The following is a 20,629-nucleotide window of genomic DNA, read 5'->3' on the forward strand; positions in this document are numbered from 1 at the left end:
CTGCAGCAGAAGTAAGAATGGCTACACAGCACCCAGAGGATTAGCCTGTGCTAGGCAGAACAGCACTAATCTATCTCTCTTCCACTCGAGTGAACCATTTATTATGAAATGTACAAAGTCTTGAAGCTCCCTTTTCTGTACAAGCGGCTGCAGCTCCTAGTCTAGCTTGGAACCATGACAGATCCAAAAAGTACCCAAGACTGGAAGGTTTCATTGTGATAGAAAGCCTTAGCATGCATTCAGGAAAAGTTGTCTCCTTTACTTCATGATGAAACCAATATATTTTCCCAAAGATGAAAGTGGGTTTAATAGTGTTAGTGATACCAGAAGGTCCACAGTTGTGGCCCTTGGCCTCATGGAGAGGAGGAGTCCTGTACTCAATGTCATCCTCTGTGATGCACAAGATTCAGCCTCTGTAGGAAAAACCCAAAAATGTACCCAGGAGAAAACGATTGTGAAGAATACTCTTCTGTTTCCATTGGGCAATAGAAATTGAATTGAACAAGCCCACGTTGAAGCGGTCATCTTCTGCAGGCTTATATGGTGCTGTTTCTATGCTAACATTTCTTAATAGACTCATTCTCGCAATTCATATTATATGTTGGCTTTAAAAAAAAGATGTTGGGAGAAGGCTGCTATAAATACTAACTCCTTCTGTTCAGATGTGGTTCCTGTGGCTGGTCCTTGGGGATTGTGTGTCACCACAGAGTGGTTTGGCAGAAATCTTTGTGTCTATGGTGAAAAAGATGCCCTCCGTCAATCCTACCACAAATGGTGGAGGAACATGAAGGCTAAAAGAGAAGAAATATTTTTAAGTGATCATTTTTTGGAGAACTGATCCGCCGCTACTGGAGCTGCAGGGTACTTAATGAATATTGCAGACACTAAATCCAAGAGTTTCACTCCATGGTCACCATTCTTTAATGAACCGACAGAAGAAAACATAAACCAGGACAATAAACTAGTTTCTACAAAAGTATGTCTCCAGTCATCGGAGTGACTGGCAGACTGAGGATTACTGGTATCCGTCTTACAGACAATGCCACCCACACTATCGCCCATTGTGCTTCCTCATTCCAAGGGACAAGCGATCTGTCCCACCGCAGTGTCCACAGTCTGTGTCGGGATACAGTAGCACAATGCAGGATGACGCTTTCAAACTGCTTTTGCAGATTTAATTTTCACTGACAGACATCACAAATACAACATAACATGTCCGATGAAGAGATTTGTATCTCAAAACATTGTGGTTGTGTTTGTCCTCTCTTTGAATGAAAAATAAAGCTGTTTGAAACTGCCATACAGTCTTGTGCTGCTGTATCCTGGCATACAGTGCACCTTGTTGTCAATAATTCCTTCTCAGTCACCATGTCATTCTTTTGCATCTATGTATTATATTCTAAGGTGTGCCCAAACTGTCCCTCTGTTGTGATCCAGTGGTCTTTAATCAGATTATAGATGCCAATCCCTCAGTCTAGTGATGTACCAAAAGCCCGTCATTAATCTTTGTATAGTCTTACTCCTTCAAATCAGTCCCTGACTCAGTGGAGTTAACAGTCTAAATTCTCTACATACACATACACACTAACAGTAATCTACCAGATTTCTTTTGCACTATGGGAAAAAAATGGAGCACCCAGAGGAAACCCATGCAAACAAGGGGACATAATGCTTTGGTTGCAACAGAAACCTGTGAGGCACCAATGTGAACTACAATGGCATCATGACAGTTAACAATGTGAAAATAAACTGTATGGTTCTGAAGAAAGGTCCTGAACCAAGCACTCAAGAATTTTTCCCCAATCCTATTATTAATAGTCCAAGTTCAGAGGCCTGTAGCCAAGCCTCATACTAAGACTGAGCCTCCCACTTAGGGAGGGAAGAGGATCACAGAGAGGAAGAGCGACATTTATGCTCATTCCACAGTTCCACAAGAAACTTCTTTCCTACCATGTTCCTGGGGTATCTTTGCCCTTGTACCAATATACAGAGGATGCTAATGTCATAGACTTGTGTTCCACACTCACTCTCTGAATATAAATTTGCAAAGGTCCTGTTGTCTGCAAACTTTGAGGCCAGTCTGAAGAGAATAAGGGCCTGTTATATGCAGAACATCACCGAGGTCAAGTAAGTCTATAACTGTGATCCATTACACAGTTACCAGGCATGAGTGCTATGGCCTTGCCAATAGTAGGACAAACTCCATACACTTTATCATTATGGAGTAAACCCCCCCATCCCACCCCACCCCTCCACCTCTTAAGGTGATACAATCCATTTATGGGTGTTCAAAGCAAACCGTATATAGAATATCTAAACCTTTGATGTTGTTATGATGACTGTATCATTCACAGTTGTAGTTATTTTTACGTTGTAATATCTTGCTGAATGTTTGTTATTATCTTTTGTCCTTATATAGACTTAATAAACAGAAAGCCAATACTTCTCATATCATCATTTATTTCTGATGCAACAACTGGATGCTTATTTGTTCCTCATGTGATTTTCTCACTGATCCCTCTGATATAACCATCAGTCTACTTTCAACTTACATAACATTGTTTACAAGAGACAGAGAATGTTGCCCCATGTCCTATAATATCATTAATAGTCCAGCTTCAGCGGACTGTTCCCATGCCTCATACTACGGTTAGGCCTCCCACTTCTCTAATAAAACTTTATTAAATGAATTAAACAAATTGAATTTGTTTGGGAAGCATAGGGGATAGGCAGAGAGGAAGAGAGACACATACATTACTTAGATGAGACAATGGATGAGACACTGTCTGGATGGTCTTGTTTCCAGATTGACACACTGTGCAAATAGCCATCAACTATGATATAGATTGTTTCCTATTTGCATTACACTGTTATAATGGGAAATGAAACAGTGACAGTGTCCATTCCACACTGCATTCTATTATATTCAATTTATTTATGAGAACATCTAATATTCAGAAATCTTCCACCCTTGGCTGGAGTGACAGAAGTTCCATTTTTCTACAGTAACAGTATTCTTTTTTTAATTGAAGAATTATTGTAAAGAGTTTGGAGAATAGCAAACTTTGAATAGCACGCAAATCATGTAAAAAATAATATTCCCAATGAGGAATAATCAATAACATTGTGTTTTACTCAAAAGGAGTTCTAAGCATTTGTTATATTTTCTGTATTCATTGTTTAAAGAAAAATATCTGTAATAAGACTGTTGCTGATCAGCACTTTACTTATTCTGTTTGGCGATGATTAAAAAAATCAACATAATTGTTTTTAAAACAAATTATATTATATGTTTAAGCTAAAAAGTTATTTTTCTGAGACTGTGTCCAATACTTCTAAACTCAGCACCTTATTCTAACTCTAAGAATGATTTTTATCTCGGTATTCAGTTTGGAAAAACGCTGAAGATTCCGGTAATAAAGTTCCTCCTTCACTCTGCCTCTTACTTGTATTTCCTGATCTTCCTCCTGGTGGAGTCCCTGATAATGGAGAGCAGACACGACATATACGAGGGCAGAGATCAGACCATCTGGCAGAATTCCCTACACATGATCTGGGTGGCAGGTTGGTCTACAGCAGAAGTTCTTCATCTGTTTTTGGTCCAGGACCCAGGCTGGGTTATACATGTATATTTAGCAACCAGATAAAATATAAGTATTTAAAATAAAAAAATATAACTTATTGAATTAGTTTTTCAGTTAACTTAATCCCCCATTCTTGCATGACCCCTTAAAATTGTGCACAGATTATATGGCTATTGAAGAATAGTTTATAGATTATCACATCTGTGTAATGTATCTGTAGGCTTCTTGTGGCACGAGTGCAAAGAGGTCTGGATCGAAGGGCTGAAGAGCTATTTCCTCGACTGGTGGAACTTTCTGGACATTGTCACAATCAGCTTGTACCTGGCCTCATTCTCCCTGAGAGTCCTAGTCGCGGTGAAGGGTTACCTGGCCTGCGATGACCAACCCGAGTCTGATACATGCTTCTACTACACTAAAGCAGGTGAGGTGCTGGATAGTGATTGTGGACTTTTAATAAAGGGGTGGAGTGGTCAGGAAGGTGGTTACATTTCTAAATCCCACATTTGGGATATACTGAATCAATATTTTAAGAATATTGCTTTCTTGCACAAAATATTTGGGCAAAACTCAAACAAAATCCAAATCTTAAATTTCCATATTAAGTAGAGGCCTAGGTGAAAACATTTTATTTGGAGTCTTAGCTCCTGGAAGTTAATAAACAATGAACCTTCATTTTGTTTCTGAGTGCTCTATTTAGAATTTTTATATTTTATTCTACTTTTGATTTAGTCAGTAGCAGAAGAAGAAGGTAACGTAGTGTTTGAGTGAGAGTTAGCTAGGTAGACATTCTGTGGAGTTATCTAAGATAAGTTAGACTGTTGAATTGAAAGATAAGCAGATATATCAACTGTACATAAAAAAGGAGTTAGTGGAATGCTGTTATGAGTTCAGTTTATTCCAGTAGCTATTCTATATGATGACATCATGCTGATTTAATTGCATGTTATACTTTGCTGTTTGCTGTGCCTCAGGAATAAATAAAGATTCAACAAATATACACTAACTTATATCAGACAGCTCCATTCTGTGGAGTTCTCTGAAACAATTTAGACTAGGGAGACAAACAGTCCATTAAACTAAAAGATAATCAGAGAGATACATTTTACATATATACATACAGATAATTGTTTACAATTAGCAAAACATAAACTGTAGAAATGGTTATTCAACTAATCCCATCATGATATGATGATTTGTAGTTTAAATAGAGATGTGTATTGTAAAAAATATAAGGATGTAGTAGAAAGCTTTTATGAAGTTTATTTCATCAGCTATCTTGTATGAATTCATGCTGATAGCTTTGCCTGCTATATTTTGCTGTTTAATGTTCCGCAGAAAGAAATAAAGAATCACAAAAGTACTTATTTAAATTTCAATACCGATGAAGTTTCCAACAGAGGTGATAGCTATTTCCTACACACTATAGCTGCAGGAAATTAGGATTCATGTTAAGTTGAATCCTAATGATTTACCAGAATTAAATTTTAATTAGGATAAGTTTGGATCCTGGATTTGGTGCATTCTAAATATATACTTAAGTTCTTCATGTGAGTCCACATTGATGATTGTCATAAGCCTCAATGCAAAAACAACTATGGTTATCCTAGAATGATTTCAGCTTCACATGAGTTGTCTTACTGTTGTTTTACCTAGGTATATAAACAGTATATTTATTAAAAACAGTTTACAGTACATTCTAATTAGAGGATCCTGGGTCAATTCTTCAAAATTTTGACAACATATCTAGATTCTAATATAGAACCAAAGGTGGATTGATAAGTCCGATGTCTCCAGTGTTGCTGAATATGGAGAAGCTGTTGCTGATACAGGTGGTAGGTCTGGATATTCAAGATAATACAGGGACATTGAGTGATCTAAAGTTTTATTGTTGTGTTTAGAAATATTAAAAAAATGTTAATTAACACCTGGTATATGATTAGAATTACCTGTAGTAATACCATTTATCTATCTATATACAGTCAGTGGCCACTTTATTAGGTACCTTTCTAGTACTGGGTAGGATCCCCCTTTTGCTTTCAGAGCAGCCTGAAGTGCTCGTGAGATGGATACAACAAGTTGCTGGAAACATTCCTTAGGATTCTGATCTATGGTGACATGTTGTCATCTTGCAGTTGCTGCAGATTTGTCAGCTGCACATTTATGCCACAAATCTCCCGTTCCACCATATTCCCAAAGCAGATAAATATATAAAGCTACGATCCAGGCTTATAATTGCAGTCTGTCATTTCAATAATACCATGTTGATATGAATCTGTAGGAGGTGTAATGGCTGAGAAGGGAACCCCCTGCTAATCTCTTGCAGGACGCCCTGAGTGGAACACGGAGGACCCCCAGTTCATCGCTGAGGTCCTGTTTGCTGTGACCAGTATGCTGAGCTTTACACGTCTAGCTTATATACTCCCTGCACATGAGACCCTCGGGACCCTGCAGATTTCCATTGGGAAAATGATTGATGACATGATACGGTGAGCAGCACAGATTCATGTAACCTGGTCCTTACATATTTATGATGCATACCATGTTATTACAGAAACTAGTGACTAGTAATTGTAGTAAATAGAGCTAGAAGCTAGGGTGCCGCAGGGTGGGGGTGGATACCAAGTTCTTGGATTTGAGTCTGACTTGGAGACCAAGCAGTGGAGAATTATAATGTGAGTGGGGGGGGGGGGGGGTATGATCTGGCCCCACCCACCCTAGGTATGTGCAGAGCCAGATTATATGTAGAGAAAAGTGGGGGCAGGTGACTGCTCGGACTAACAGTAGCGGCTTCCTAGTAGTCCGCACAGTCCTACCCCCATAGGCTGTGCACTCAGCACCATCTTTTTTCTTAGGCTATGTGCGCATCTTGGTTGGAGTTGAAAGAAACCTCTCTGTTGGCCTTGAATATCCACTTGCAAACCCTGGATATAACTGACCAATAATTGTAGGATATGATAGTAGTCTTGACTAGCAATGTCACTGGTCTGTAATATTTATGAATGTTGAAGTCTTCCTTCCTAGCTTACTGGGAGGGCTCAGTGTAGTAAGGTACTCCTTTATGATAGACAAGGGACTGTAACCAAACTCAGTCCTTTAAAGCACAGTCCTCTTATCCTAATCTTCCCTGCCATTGGCTACTGTGATTCTCCAAAAGAGATTCAGAAGGAGAGACTAAAACTATCCCCCATATTAGTGGGAGGCGGTTAATAGTAATATAATGATTAATATAACTGGTATTAGTAATTACTTGTAATGTCAATGACTGCAAGTATGAATGACCTGTAATAAAGCTGAATTAATTAGTAATGATGAAGTATATTATTATTCATGACTAGTAATGCAAATGACTAATTATCAACTAGTACTAGTTATTTATGGTACTAATGACTAGTAATACTATTATGTCTCCTGTTACCAGCTTTATGTTTATCCTCATGATAATCCTTACTGCCTTCCTGTGCGGCCTCAACAACATCTACGTCAACTACAGCGAATCCGACAAGCTGGGGAAGTATGTGTCTAACCACCCAGTCCCTTTATAATGCTGCCTATTTCAGATATGTAAAATGATGCATGCCGGCTCCTGACATGACCAATCTGCCACACGCTGATTAGTATCCGATATGGAGGCGATGAAAGGATGTAAAATAATTAGTATTGAATAGACTCAGCATTAGTGCTCAGTGTCAGTCTGCAGCAGTGAAAGCAAGTCAACTTCTAGTGTGCATTTTATCAATGAAGGGATTTCAATGGTTATATGGCGCTGAGTGTTAAACTGGTTGTCTATGACAATTTCGATATTCGATGTAGAGAAGCTCAGTTGTTAGATACACTCTCTATTATTGTATCTAAATAATATGAAAGGAAGTTTAATTTGGTCTAGACATTTATTTAAATATATTTTTGTGAAAGTGGAGATTTTCTTTAAACATATTTACTGGTCACTCATTGTTCTGAGAGTAGAAGGGCACTACTTCCTATTCACATGGGTCCTTCCTACCTGCCCAGGACAGGAAATATTTATTAGGAATCGTCACATTCATTCTCACTGATATTGGATGGTTTTATGGGAATAATGGTTCCACCTCATAAAGTTGTAAACGCTGGGATCTAGTTGGTGGTACATAAATCTACAGTCCTGGATGTGATCCTGCGGGAATGCATGGATGTAACATGTGAAATAGAGAACATTTATGTAAATGAGGTGTAATAATAAGACAAGGAGAAAAGCATATGGCTAGCACAGGGAGCCTATGACAATTAGTAAAATTACCATAGTAGAATAGAATAACCATCCTGAGTTTTAGCTCCCGGAGAGGAATATTTAATTACCATTAATGGTTGTGACCAAACCCAGACTCTCTTATAATCTGATTTTATGTTTTGGCTATTTGCAGCTTTAACGAGACCTTCCAGTTTCTTTTCTGGACCATGTTCCAGATGGTAGAGAGGACAACTGTGGACATGAATCACTACATGGTGGCAGAGTTTGCTGGTCGAGCTCTTTATGGTCTCTTTACCATCATTATGGTCATCGTCCTCCTCAATATGCTCATTGCTATGATCACAAACTCTTTCCAGAAGATCGAGGTGAGAATTGGCCTCAGGAGGAGACATTGTAACACTTGATGTGAACCCAACTTGCCGCTAGTGATCTGTGCTAGATAACCTAAGGGAGGGGGGCAGAGTCTCCGGGGTAAGCATTGACCCCCCAAAAGGGAGAGATAGGCTTCACTGTGTGGTTGTGGCCCCCAGGCTATTCTGAGTGGGCAGCTGCTGACCAACAAGAGGAAGATCAAATTATAGGCTAAAGTCTAGGTTGGCAGCACGGGGCCACTGCTGGTTGCACTACCCAAATGTCAGGCATGAACTTTTCTAGGCCGAAGCTGCTGGCAGACAAATGAACCCTGAACAAGCCGGGTTGGTACAGAGATAATCAGAATAGACAACCTGACTCACTTCAAGGGCCACGTGGGCAGCCCTCTAACCTCCAAATGGCTGCACATCACTCTTAATCTCAGTCATTTCTTAAAATAATATGTTTAATGAAAAAAGAGACACCTATCTGCAAACACATATGAGCGGGTATTCTGATATTAACGGTTACAAAATATCACTAACAAATTTGACAAATCAATGTGACTTTTGGGTGACCAGATTTCCCACCAGCATTCAGAGTTGGGTGTCTGTAATTCTGCAGAAAGGTTTCCATCTGTCAACCTGTTGTGATTTTTGTTTTTAATGTGACTCATGATGGAGAATTTCTGTTCACATGTGTCAGTGGATAGACAAATAGACAACTGATACATAACAGGGCTCCCCTTTAATGACTAAGTAGGAATCACGCTGTCAATCCTCCTTTGATTTCACATGCTTGTTCATAGGAGATCACTTGATGCGGAAGTTGGCTACTGCGGGCAAAGAATAAGATCAAGATCAATACTTTTTTTTATGAGCCTCTGAACTTCACCTGTGGCTGTGCTATTATCTGATAACAGCTGGGATTAAAGGTGAAGCTCGGGAGGACAAATATCACAGAATGAAAGCTTTGGCCGATAGTACAAAGCAGGAAGGAGCTGAGGACAAGTGAAGGCTCAGATGGCCCTAGGACCACCTGTTGGCTATCACTGTGATAGAGTGAGTTGTATAAAGCCTCAGCTAACTGTAATTGGAGTGAATTTGTGCTCAAAAGTCATCACTCGAATGAAAAAATAAAAGCAAAATGAGCCCCCCTGGTCCTCAACACCACTATTCCTATACTTTTAATGGGACCAGTTCGGCAGAGAAGGGCATTTGCAGTTGGTGGGGTCTCCCCAACTTAGGATGTGTGGTAGCTAACAAAATTGGGACCCCCGGGACGGCAACTTTGCCACATCAGTGCTCCCAGTATAATGGATAGTTGACGAACCTGTTACATGTACATTTAACACATACATCTATAATGCTCAATGGACATTGATGAAGAGTACATAAATAATCTATTATTTTATATATGAGCATAACATATAACAGATTCAGCCACAATTGAATGAGCACACTGGCTTTGCACAAAACCTTCCTTCACCCACTGGAAACATGTGGCTTGTAAATACTTGTAAAACCAGTCTTGGTCAGTAATTAGCATATGAATGCTGTGAGCAGTTCCTGTGGAAGGTAGTCTCCGCCCACAAGAAAGGGTTTACACATCATTCAAGGAAAAAGCTCCTTCTTGTGTGCCTGCCCCCAAACTGATGAGACATGCGGCCAATTAATGTAATATATGGCACCAAAATCTATACTTTGTGTAAAATATTGTTACACTGTATACTGTTTTATAACATATACATAAGTTTGACAATTAGAATGTTAATAATACATCACGTTTTAAATGAAGTTATATCTTGTCTGTGGTTATTCTTGAAGACATAAGCATAAGCTATTATATAAATATTGATCTTGTGGATTTAAGAGAAGCGAAGAATTATATTTCTGAGGTTAATCTAGAAGTACCTTTGCGAGGAGCTGGTTGACTGTAATATATCATGGTATGAAATGGTCATCCATACATTTGCCAGATTATTAAGGAGATTAAAACCCCATAATCAATAGAGAAATCCTTTTACATTGAAATCCTTTTACAGACATCATAAGGAATGTCAAACAGGTTTCTTAGACAGCAGCTTATTATACCAAAAGAGGACAAAATATAAACACACGCACAATTATTTTTAAAATAAGGTTTAATTGAATAAAATGCTCTCTAAACCCTTGTTCACCACTTTATTACATGTAAAATGTGTTCGATCTTCATCTGTCCTAGTTGAAATAAAAAACTAGAAAATAACCCATAAGAACAGACCCACCACACACTAGCTTCACTAAATGACCAAAGCCAGTAGTCCCTGGGACTACCCTTCACCAGTCAATCATAAGTGTCCAGTGTGAGAAAAACCTTATGAATGTCTGCCAGTGAAGGGTAGCCCCGATGACTACCGGATATGATCATTTAGTGGTGGACAATGCCAGTAAGTGGATGGGTCATGTTTCTATGATGATTTTTCAGGTTTATTTTTCCCATTTGGACAATGAATCAAGCAAGAAGAAAATATTTTATTTCATGGTTAATAAAGTGGTGAACGAGGGTTTTGGGGGTATTTTTTGTTTTACTCTTTTGGTATAATGGGGGTCTTAGGGACCTGTTTGATGTTTATTATGGTGTCCGTCGAGCATTTTATAGGTCTTATCTAACAAGTTTGTCAATTGTCAAACACGGACAACAAACATGTAAGATGTACTTTGAATACATAGATGCGGGTCAAGCACATTTGACAAATATGTTCAGCGTATGGTTTAAAAACAAAATTAAAACGAACCAGCCCCAAAAATCACGACTGAGCCACAAGCAAGGTCGGGGCCGTCAAACCGGCTTGGTTCGATTGATTCAAACTTGCTTGATTAATTCGAGCATCTCTAGTATTTCTTTAATAATTGGGCTCATCATAAAGAACATTGAGAAACCAGAAATAATAGGAAAGAGTTATGGCTATGACAGATCAGTGACTTGTGTCTCTCCCAAGGGTACACACCAGAAGTCAAGTGATGTTAGAACATGTCGGATACATATGGGATTGTGTTGGACCAGGGTTGGTCACTCGCTGACAGTGTATCTGTGATGACACTGCTAACCTCTATTTCACAAACAAGAGATCAGTTTATATTCCCTCCAAGCACCAACTATCTGCTTACAGTAAAACTACATTTACAGGCAACACCCGGCACTTGTCAAATAGCGCTACCAGAGATCAGCTACTATTCACAATACACAATAGAGAGCGATGGCTGGACACGGCTGTATATAATATATGGGGTAAACAAAAGGTACCAAAATGAGATAACAGGAAAAAAAACAATTCCACGATCAGTAGATTTTTCCTTTTCTTCTCCTGCCACCGACTGCTCCCCCGACAGAAGCAGAATGACGAGGTGGTGATGTACTTTGTTAGCTACCTCTCATAAAATGATGTCTGATGAAAGACTTCATGTGGTTAGCACAGCACTGTGTACACCTGAGGGTATGAGGATATTACAGACCTCCAGATACTTGCATTGGGCCCACTGTAATATTTCATTCTCTCTCTCTACTTGCATCCACTATATTATTGTTGTTGTGTAGGACAGTGTGTAGGGTACTATGTAGGGCATTGTGTAGGACAGTGTGTAGGGCACTATGTAGGGCATTGTGTAGGACAGTGTGTAGGGCACTATGTAAGGCATTGTGTAGGACAGTGTGTAGGGCACTATGTAGGGCATTGTGTAGGACAGTGTGTAGGGCACTATGTAGGGCATTGTGTAGGACAGTGTGTAGGGCACTATGTAGGGCATTGTGTAGGACAGTGTGTAGGGCACTATGTAGGGCATTGTGTAGGCAGTGTGTAGGGCACTATGTAGGGCATTGTGTAGGCAGTGTGTAGGGCACCATGTAGGGCATTGTGAAGGCAGTGTGTAGGGCACTATGTAGGGCATTGTGTAGGACAGTGTGTAGGGCACTATGTAGGGCATTGTGTAGGACAGTGTGTAGGGCATTATGTAGGGCATTGTGTATGACAGTGTGTAGGGCACTATGTAGGGCATTGTGTAGGACAGTGTGTAAGGCACTATGTAGGGCATTGTGTAGGACAGTGTGTAGGGCATTATGTAGGGCATTGTGTAGGACAGTGTGTAGGGCACTATGTAGGGCATTGTGTAGGACAGTGTGTAGGGCACTATGTAGGGCATTGTGTAGGACAGTGTGTAGGGCACTATGTAGGGCATTGTGTAGGACAGTGTGTAGGGCACTATGTATGGCATTGTGTAGGACAGTGTGTAGGGCACTATGTAGGGCATTGTGTAGGACAGTGTGTAGGGCACTATGTAGGGCATTGTGTAGGCAGTGAATTATAAATACAAAGTATTCCGCGCTATACCTAAATAATGGATATGCCGGGAGCTATAAACAAAATGGTTTTATCAGATATTACAACAATTAGTCATGTGTTAAAATGCACAAACATATACAGTAAAATACATAATTCCATATGCAGGTTAAAACATGTATGGATAATGGTCACAGACCTAGGTGTATTCAGTAGAGAACTGATAAGTACAAGGAAAATGTCCAACAAATAATCTTAATAAACAGACAGATAAAATAAGTACAATATAATGGCTGGGTTATAGTCCTGGAGGATATCGCGGTCCGTTGAAACTTGACTAAATGTCCAAGTTGTAAAAGAATTGGTCACAATACTTGCGCTTAGTAGTGGTCCAGATACCCAGAGATTGTCCTGTAAATCCAGTAGATGGAGTTGGTAGTGTGCAGGCGGTCCGAGCGGCGGTGGGTAAATATTGTCCAGTGTTTAGTGAACCAATTTCTGAGTAAACACAATAGCGGTAATACAGATGCCACGGGCGGCGTGTGTCCTAGCCTTGAACACACGCCTGGCCGGATGTGACGTATCGGGTGTGAGTAATCCGGAAGTGAATGCTGATTGGCCGACGCGTTTCGTCACCTAGGTGACTTTCTCAAGGCAGTCTCTCTGCCTTGAGAAAGTCACCTAGGTGACGAAACGCGTCGGCCAATCAGCATTCACTTCCGGATTACTCACACCCGATACGTCACATCCGGCCAGGCGTGTGTTCAAGGCTAGGACACACGCCGCCCGTGGCATCTGTATTACCGCTATTGTGTTTACTCAGAAATTGGTTCACTAAACACTGGACAATATTTACCCACCGCCGCTCGGACCGCCTGCACACTACCAACTCCATCTACTGGATTTACAGGACAATCTCTGGGTATCTGGACCACTACTAAGCGCAAGTATTGTGACCAATTCTTTTACAACTTGGACATTTAGTCAAGTTTCAACGGACCGCGATATCCTCCAGGACTATAACCCAGCCATTATATTGTACTTATTTTATCTGTCTGTTTATTAAGATTATTTGTTGGACATTTTCCTTGTACTTATCAGTTCTCTACTGAATACACCTAGGTCTGTGACCATTATCCATACATGTTTTAACCTGCATATGGAATTATGTATTTTACTGTATATGTTTGTGCATTTTAACACATGACTAATTGTTGTAATATCTGATAAAACCATTTTGTTTATAGCTCCCGGCATATCCATTATTTAGGTATAGCGCGGAATACTTTGTATTTATGTATTATATCAGGTTGGATTTCCCTGCTATTCTGCTGCTTACTTATAAGACCCTGTAGTGCGCTTCCTTCCTTATTATCGAGGCAGTGAATTATGTCTGTGGCTCTAGTACATCTCTCCATGCTGTATTTGCAGGACGACGCTGATGTAGAATGGAAATTCGCTCGCTCCAAGTTGTACCTGTCCTATTTTAGAGAAGGGCTGACGCTACCGGTTCCATTTAATATCATCCCAACCCCTAAAGCTCTCTTCTACATCATCAGGTACTGATCACACTGCCTCAGTCCAGCTCACCGCTTTAACAAATCTGGTAAAGATTAGTAGAATTTCAGAAACAAATAATCCATAAAGCATAATATAAATACACAATTCCTCTGTACTGTAACTGGCTGCAAAAAGGAACCATCATTATTGTTTTGCATCTGGTTCAGGTTCCTCTTACCCTCAACTTGCAGAGATAGAACTCCAGATCTCAGGCATCACAGGGAAGAACACCATTGTACGGCTTTTTCAGACAATTGGTTTAAACTAGTAAATATCTATATATGTTTGTCAGATTCAAACAACTTGCAATGAAAAGACTTGGTGAATTTATATATGGCTCCAGTCCATCACTACTTGGGGTACCCACAGTTTTACCATCAGTGGTGTCTACTGATTATTGGAAATCAATCCTTATGAAAGGAAGGAATTGGCTCAGGTTAGCAAATAACTGGCATTGACTTGCCTGAGCTTGCAGTGGAATAAAGGGTTCTATTGAGCCGATAGTGATTATTAGTATGTTTTAGTCTACTATGGTGGTCTACAGGATTACTGCTTGGTATGATGAGATGGATATTGTGCAGATGTTCAGGCTGGAATTGCCATCACCCTGTGCGGGTAACTTAGGAAGATAAGAACATGAATTACAGAATTAACATTAGCTCAATAAATCAGTTCTAAAACAGATATTAGTATAGTATCAACATTCTGTTTTTCTTTCTGCTGGAGTGACGGTGACATCCAGGCCTCTCAGAGCTGTACCCATGATCCTAACCAGTGTCTGGTGTATGGGTATTGGTGCCTGGGGGTCAGAATTTGGAGGCAGATTGTACTGTCTCCTGTGGCTATCTGGGATACACTATTTTTCATTTAGTATCAGTATTTACATTCCATTATTTGTAAAAAAAAATTAGAAACCACATAAGACAATATTATTATTTGATTTGTAATATGTTCAAGGTCAATACAAGAATCTATTTGGAAAATAGTTCATCCTAAAAGCAACACAACAAACACACAGACATTGTGGTTAGAAGATGAGCTGTTTCTTAACAATAAAAAGAGACAACACTCTGAGACAACACTGGATATCTTGTGAGCACTCTCATGCTGGCTGAAAGCCTAAATAATACCCTTTTCACAATATAGACCATGGACGGCCAAGATATCTAGTCTTCCTAAGTACAACTAAGGCATGTCTGAAGCTATTCTTTGCAATAGTATCCCTTTTCCACATAGCGCTAAGGGAATGAGGAATTATGCTCCACTACAATTTTTGTATGGCATTGCGTGACTTCAGCTATATTCACCCTCAAGGGCCTCGCTGTTGAGCTACCACTAGATTAACGACTTTATCTGGGAAATTTAACTATGTACAATTTATTCAATGGGGACAAACTCAGAACTGACTCAGGAGAGACTAGCAGAAGTTATGCCCAACAAAAGCAACTGCCTACAGTCGTGGTAACCATATCTCTAGTATTTAACTGGTTTGTCTGCTAAAAATTGACAGAAACATAACCGAGGTCAGAAGGAAAATATCTTTTTCCCCAGGAAAGGTGATGGTCCTACATTTGCAATCATCTACCATTAAAACTATATTGTGATATTTGTACTTTGCCAGATTCATTCAGAAATCCCATGTTTTTATTTTACTCGCAGAGGCATTCTCAGATTAGTATGCTGCTACAAACCCAAGAAGAAGCCAGAATATCCTCCCATCACCACGATTGTAAGTGAACTACAGAAAATAGCATCATCCAGTCTTTGTATGATGAGTCTACTAAAATGTTTCATCATTTTGTCTCAGTAAAGTAAAATCCTGTGTAGTGAAAATGTTGCCTTTAAATTTAAAAATGGACCTTAAGATGGGTTTCCCATTTATTCATTTAGTCCAACAGGGGACTTGTGGATTCTTTTGGGGAGAGTCGTGGCTCATACCGCCTTCAGGTGATAAAAGCTCTTGTACAGAGATACATTGACACGGCCAGAAGGGAATTCGAAGAGGGCAGACGCAAAGGTAACAAGTTCAGTGATGGTCTCATTTATCTTTAACCTATGAGTTTCCCAGTCACACCACTGAATAAGCTTCAGAATGTTGTGGAACCCCTAGTCGCCAATATCCTCAATCTCTGTCAAACATTGCAGTAATAGAAAGTGATGTTATCTCTCTGCAGACCTGGGGAACCGAATCACAGAGCTGAACAAGAATGTAATCCGTCTCCAATCGGAGGTGAAACATCTGCGTCGTTCCCTGGTCGAGAACGGAGGTCAGGTCACCGATAAAGACAACGACCATGTGCTAAGTCGCTACATCATGAAAGTGAAAAACAGTTTCCAGAGTTATGACCAGGAATCAGTGAGCTCCGGAAAAGATTCTTCGGAGGTCACAGTTCATCATGACAGTTTTAGGAGCATTTTGCCAGATGATGACTGCCCCCCATATCCAGATGTGTCACTAGCAGATGATGTAGACAAGTGTGGGAACAATGACAATTCAGAGGTAGGAGAGGACATGTAGAGGACATGAGAGACATTCATATTATGTACACCGGGGATTTCTGTAAACCAAAATTCAGATTATTCAGACTTCTATAGAAGTGAAATATGATTATGTTGCTGTTTCATGTACATCTTCATATCCAGGTAGTGAGCAGGCAGTGATTGACCAGTGTTCAGCAGAGTTCTGTATATACCAGATTATATATGGGTAGATGAGATGTATACTTGAAGACTGAAGAAGGTAGATTTTATTTTAAATTATTAAATGTATATAACACACCAGGAAGGAAGAGTTGGATCCTGGGTTTATAATTAAGGAAACAGTCTGATGATGAGTGCAGTGATGATTATAATGACTGACTGTATAGCAACAACACTCATGTGGCTTCAATACCAGTGTAGAGCCCTTGTAAACTTTGATAAGTCAACAGTCTTCTTATGTCCCGGACACCAGAAACTATTTTGTAAATTGTAAGCTCAATTGGGGAGAATCATGGACTAAGAAATCTATCAATGTATTAGAAGAGAGTATACTGTCCATCCCAGTGGTGCACTTCTATGCTGACCTTTAAAGTGGAAATAGACAGTCTGGTACCACAATGAAATCGGGTACGGTACATACATCCCATCTCCTAAGTTAGTGACCAAGAAGTCTGTAGCTTGCTGTGACTACCAGTAGGTCTTATGGCTGAAGAGGTGCTCCTCCTGGATGGAGATGGTACCAGGAGAGAAGGGAAAGGATAGTACCTTTTATTACAAGGGCTATTTTGAGACGTAATTGCTCTCAAAAGCCTCAATAAAACCTTGGCATTGGATACGGTTACAAAAGTGTGGTATAAGGCTGGGAACACACTGATCTACAGCATTCCTAGTAACAATATATAAAAATAACACTGATTGCAGATTCTTGGCTTGAAATTAGTATAAGGATTGGGCACTACAAGGAGTGAGCTACAGCCAGCAAGTCCTAGCACAGTCAATGTAAACAACACAGGTAGTTACACCAGGATATAGATGACTCACCGATAACACATTGGAGGGTTGGACATTACAAGATGCTGAAGTTCAGCTAGTATAGGCCGTACATAAGAGTATACACCCAACTGTCGCCAGTCCCAATTCCCAGATCTCTTACACAGAATTCGGTGGGGCTCTGGCATTTTGCGGCAGGGCTTATCCTGTCCTGATTTTAGCATGTACAAATGGTTCAGGTGATGGAGGCAGTGCAGTACATATGGTTCAGCCAGTTTAGACAATATATAGGTCAACATTTTTCCCAATGATTTTGTAGAGGGTGAGGGAAGGTTTATTTCTGTATTCACGCCCTTGTTGCTATCCACCTTATATAACTGCTGGCAGGGGGTGAGCATAGCAACTCTATATATTTCTTATTCTCAGACATTGCATTGCTCAGTATAATGGATATGCTGAGGCTGACCTGGAGGTAGTTACTGCACTATTTGTGCATGTTTCCATATAGCACATTATACATAATGTATGAGGCTGAGGGGAAGAGAAACATTATCCTGTAATACACACAACCAACAATCACTGAAAGCTGCAGTAAGACAATACTGCCCCCTGTAGTCTAAAGCATAAAGGACCATCAAAAACATATAAAAACTATATAAATACAACTACAATCATTAACAAATATATATATTTAAAAGTTTTCATACTGTGACTGTACCCAACACAATGTTTGACATTGTATTTAATGGAGTATAAAATAGTGTACAATTCAGACTGTGAGAAGTCCACTGCCCCATCTTACACAGCTTCAGGTCAAACGCCTTTATATATATATATATATATATATATATAAAATGATCCCCTTAGTGTTTGCATCGTCAACATTACGCAGCACTCTAACATCACAGGCTTGTTACAAATAAATGACATGCAATGAGACTGACACTGAAGGTAGAGGTTGCCCTAACCAGATGAGCTTACAGTCTATATTTGTGAATGGTAACAGTAGACTTTTTTATGTTAGGTTTATTAGCTCTTTAAAATGAAATATAGCTTATTTCAAATATTTGTCTGTGCATATGTTTAGTAAAAGTCATTCCACACCAATAATCATATTTCTCTGCATTAATTAATATGAGAGCTGCTTTCAATATTACTGACATTGTGACTGCACTGCTAGACGTGACATTTATGTCAGACGATAGATTACTGCACACAATTGCCCATACTGAGTTGGTTTCTGCAATTACTGTGATGGGACTCTGCAATCTTTCTGGTTCTTTAACAGACCAAGTAATCAGTCATGTAGACAGAAATGGGGCAATCTCTTTCTCTCAGGTTTTCACCCCTGGTCATAAGAGGATGCTCTCCCATTTCACCACAGAATTGCTGGTAAACTGTAATTAGTAATTAAAAACTTGTCTGGAGAAATTCCTTTGGCCACATGGGATTTCACTTTAATGGTACTTGAACTATATGCCTAACATCAGACATTGTCTTGCAACTCAAGCATCTGGGAAACTAACTCTGGCTTCTCAATGACATATGTACCCACAATTATGCTTGACCTATTCACCTGTAGTAAGGGTATGTCCCACATTTTACACTCCGAGTAGATTGCAGATTATTAAGATAAAAATTTGTGTTTGTTCTAAATTCTCCATATCAGACTGCCTCATATCTTTTCCCACTCTGCCCAGACTAATCAGTGGTTGTGTGTGGCAGGGATACATTCTTAGATAGAGCGTAGTGAAGACCTAAGACCTCAATAAGTGCAGTGAGGCAGTGTTAGGAACTCCCAAGTCAGTACAGTGAAACTCGGGAACTACTCAGAAGGCCAGGTGTTCGCTGGAGCCCCTAGTGGTGGGGACAGATTGGGCTGCGGGCCGACCGAGGGTCGAGTAGCGTATACTGACTTAAAGGAGTTTCCCAGAAGTGGAGTGATTGGTGGACTGTAGTATAAGAGAAATCCAAGGTCCAAAGGTCACAGGCACAGATGCAATATCCAAGGGCAAGCGAAGGGTCAAACTCACAGGCAGAGAAGCAAAATCCGAATTCCAGGCAAAAGGTCAAGGTCAGAAGAGAAGGTTCACAGGTCCAATAACAAGCAGGGGTCAAACACGGGTGGTCAAATCTAAGGTAGCAGGAACCTAAACGGATAGTACAAGCAGGCAGCAGGACTGAGGACAGAACGCTATAACCGGCAGTGAGGCTCAGTCCTCACTGCCTTAAATAGTACAGATGGCCAATCAGGACACAGTCCAGAATGTGTCCTCAGCTGCAGTATGATAAATATGCAGAGCCTGCAGCCAATGGAATAGGCAGAGTGCCAGCAGTAAACTAATCTCTAATCAGCCTTGATTAGCTGATCCTACACAGCCTTGCAGGGCTGGCCCTACCTAATCCTGTGCGCACGCGCCCGACTGTTTGACAGCTGGCCGGGCGCGGCGTCAGGAAGACCAAAGCGTCCTGGTTGTTGCCCAGGCAACCGGGACACAGAAACCGGAAGTGACGCCCTGGTTGCCGTAGCAATGGCCGGGACGTCACTAGGAGCAGCAGGAGAGTCGCGGCGGTGCCCGGAGCCGCCGCGACCACTAACAGGCAGCGTCTCACATTAGAACCATGCCCTAAAAGGATGCTCGCCTTTGGAAAGCCATATTAGTAGTAAAAACTTACAAGACTCTGTGGGTACTTTCGTATCACAATTAATCTAGAATACAGTTAAATCAAATTTCATAGACCCCAAACTAAGGTTTTCGCTGCTGCCCATTACAAGGACTTCCTAGCTGAGCCAGGTGCAAAGCCTTCTGTAACTTCCCAAGTAACCTTTACTTATTAACCCCTTGAGTCAGTGAGGCACTTTGTTAAAACTCTTTAAGAATCAAACAGGAAGTACATTGGATAATAGCCCAAGTCCCATCTATTAATTCTAGAATAGAACTATAATTGGTTTGTCACAAGCACTAGTAGTAGACTTACTAGAAGTTGGTGCTGGCTTACATGGGACACATTCTTATCAGTGTCCTGTCTTCACCAGGGACCCATGGTGGTGAATACCTACAATTCACAATCCCAGGTCAACCCCAATAAGCAGCAGCTTATTGGGAACAGGTCATCTGACAA

At 40.3% G+C, this 20,629-nt stretch overlaps 1 protein-coding gene across 1 annotated transcript in view; it reads left to right on the forward strand.

The window, feature by feature from the left end:
* Positions 1-18,602, forward strand: part of LOC142140641 (short transient receptor potential channel 2-like) — a 30,839-nt gene extending 12,237 nt beyond the window's left edge. Inside the window, exons 4-12 of the mRNA XM_075198370.1 lie at positions 3,390-3,564; positions 3,805-4,005; positions 5,908-6,070; positions 7,003-7,095; positions 7,982-8,174; positions 13,907-14,034; positions 15,695-15,764; positions 15,926-16,052; positions 16,210-18,602. Of these exons, the coding sequence (XP_075054471.1) occupies positions 3,390-3,564; positions 3,805-4,005; positions 5,908-6,070; positions 7,003-7,095; positions 7,982-8,174; positions 13,907-14,034; positions 15,695-15,764; positions 15,926-16,052; positions 16,210-16,553 (1,494 nt within the window). The 3' untranslated portion in view covers positions 16,554-18,602. The remainder of the gene's footprint in view (positions 1-3,389; positions 3,565-3,804; positions 4,006-5,907; positions 6,071-7,002; positions 7,096-7,981; positions 8,175-13,906; positions 14,035-15,694; positions 15,765-15,925; positions 16,053-16,209) is intronic.
* Positions 18,603-20,629: the final 2,027 nt, after the last annotated feature.

Source organism: Mixophyes fleayi, chromosome 2 (genome assembly GCF_038048845.1).
Source record: "Mixophyes fleayi isolate aMixFle1 chromosome 2, aMixFle1.hap1, whole genome shotgun sequence".
NCBI lineage: Eukaryota > Metazoa > Chordata > Amphibia > Anura > Limnodynastidae > Mixophyes > Mixophyes fleayi.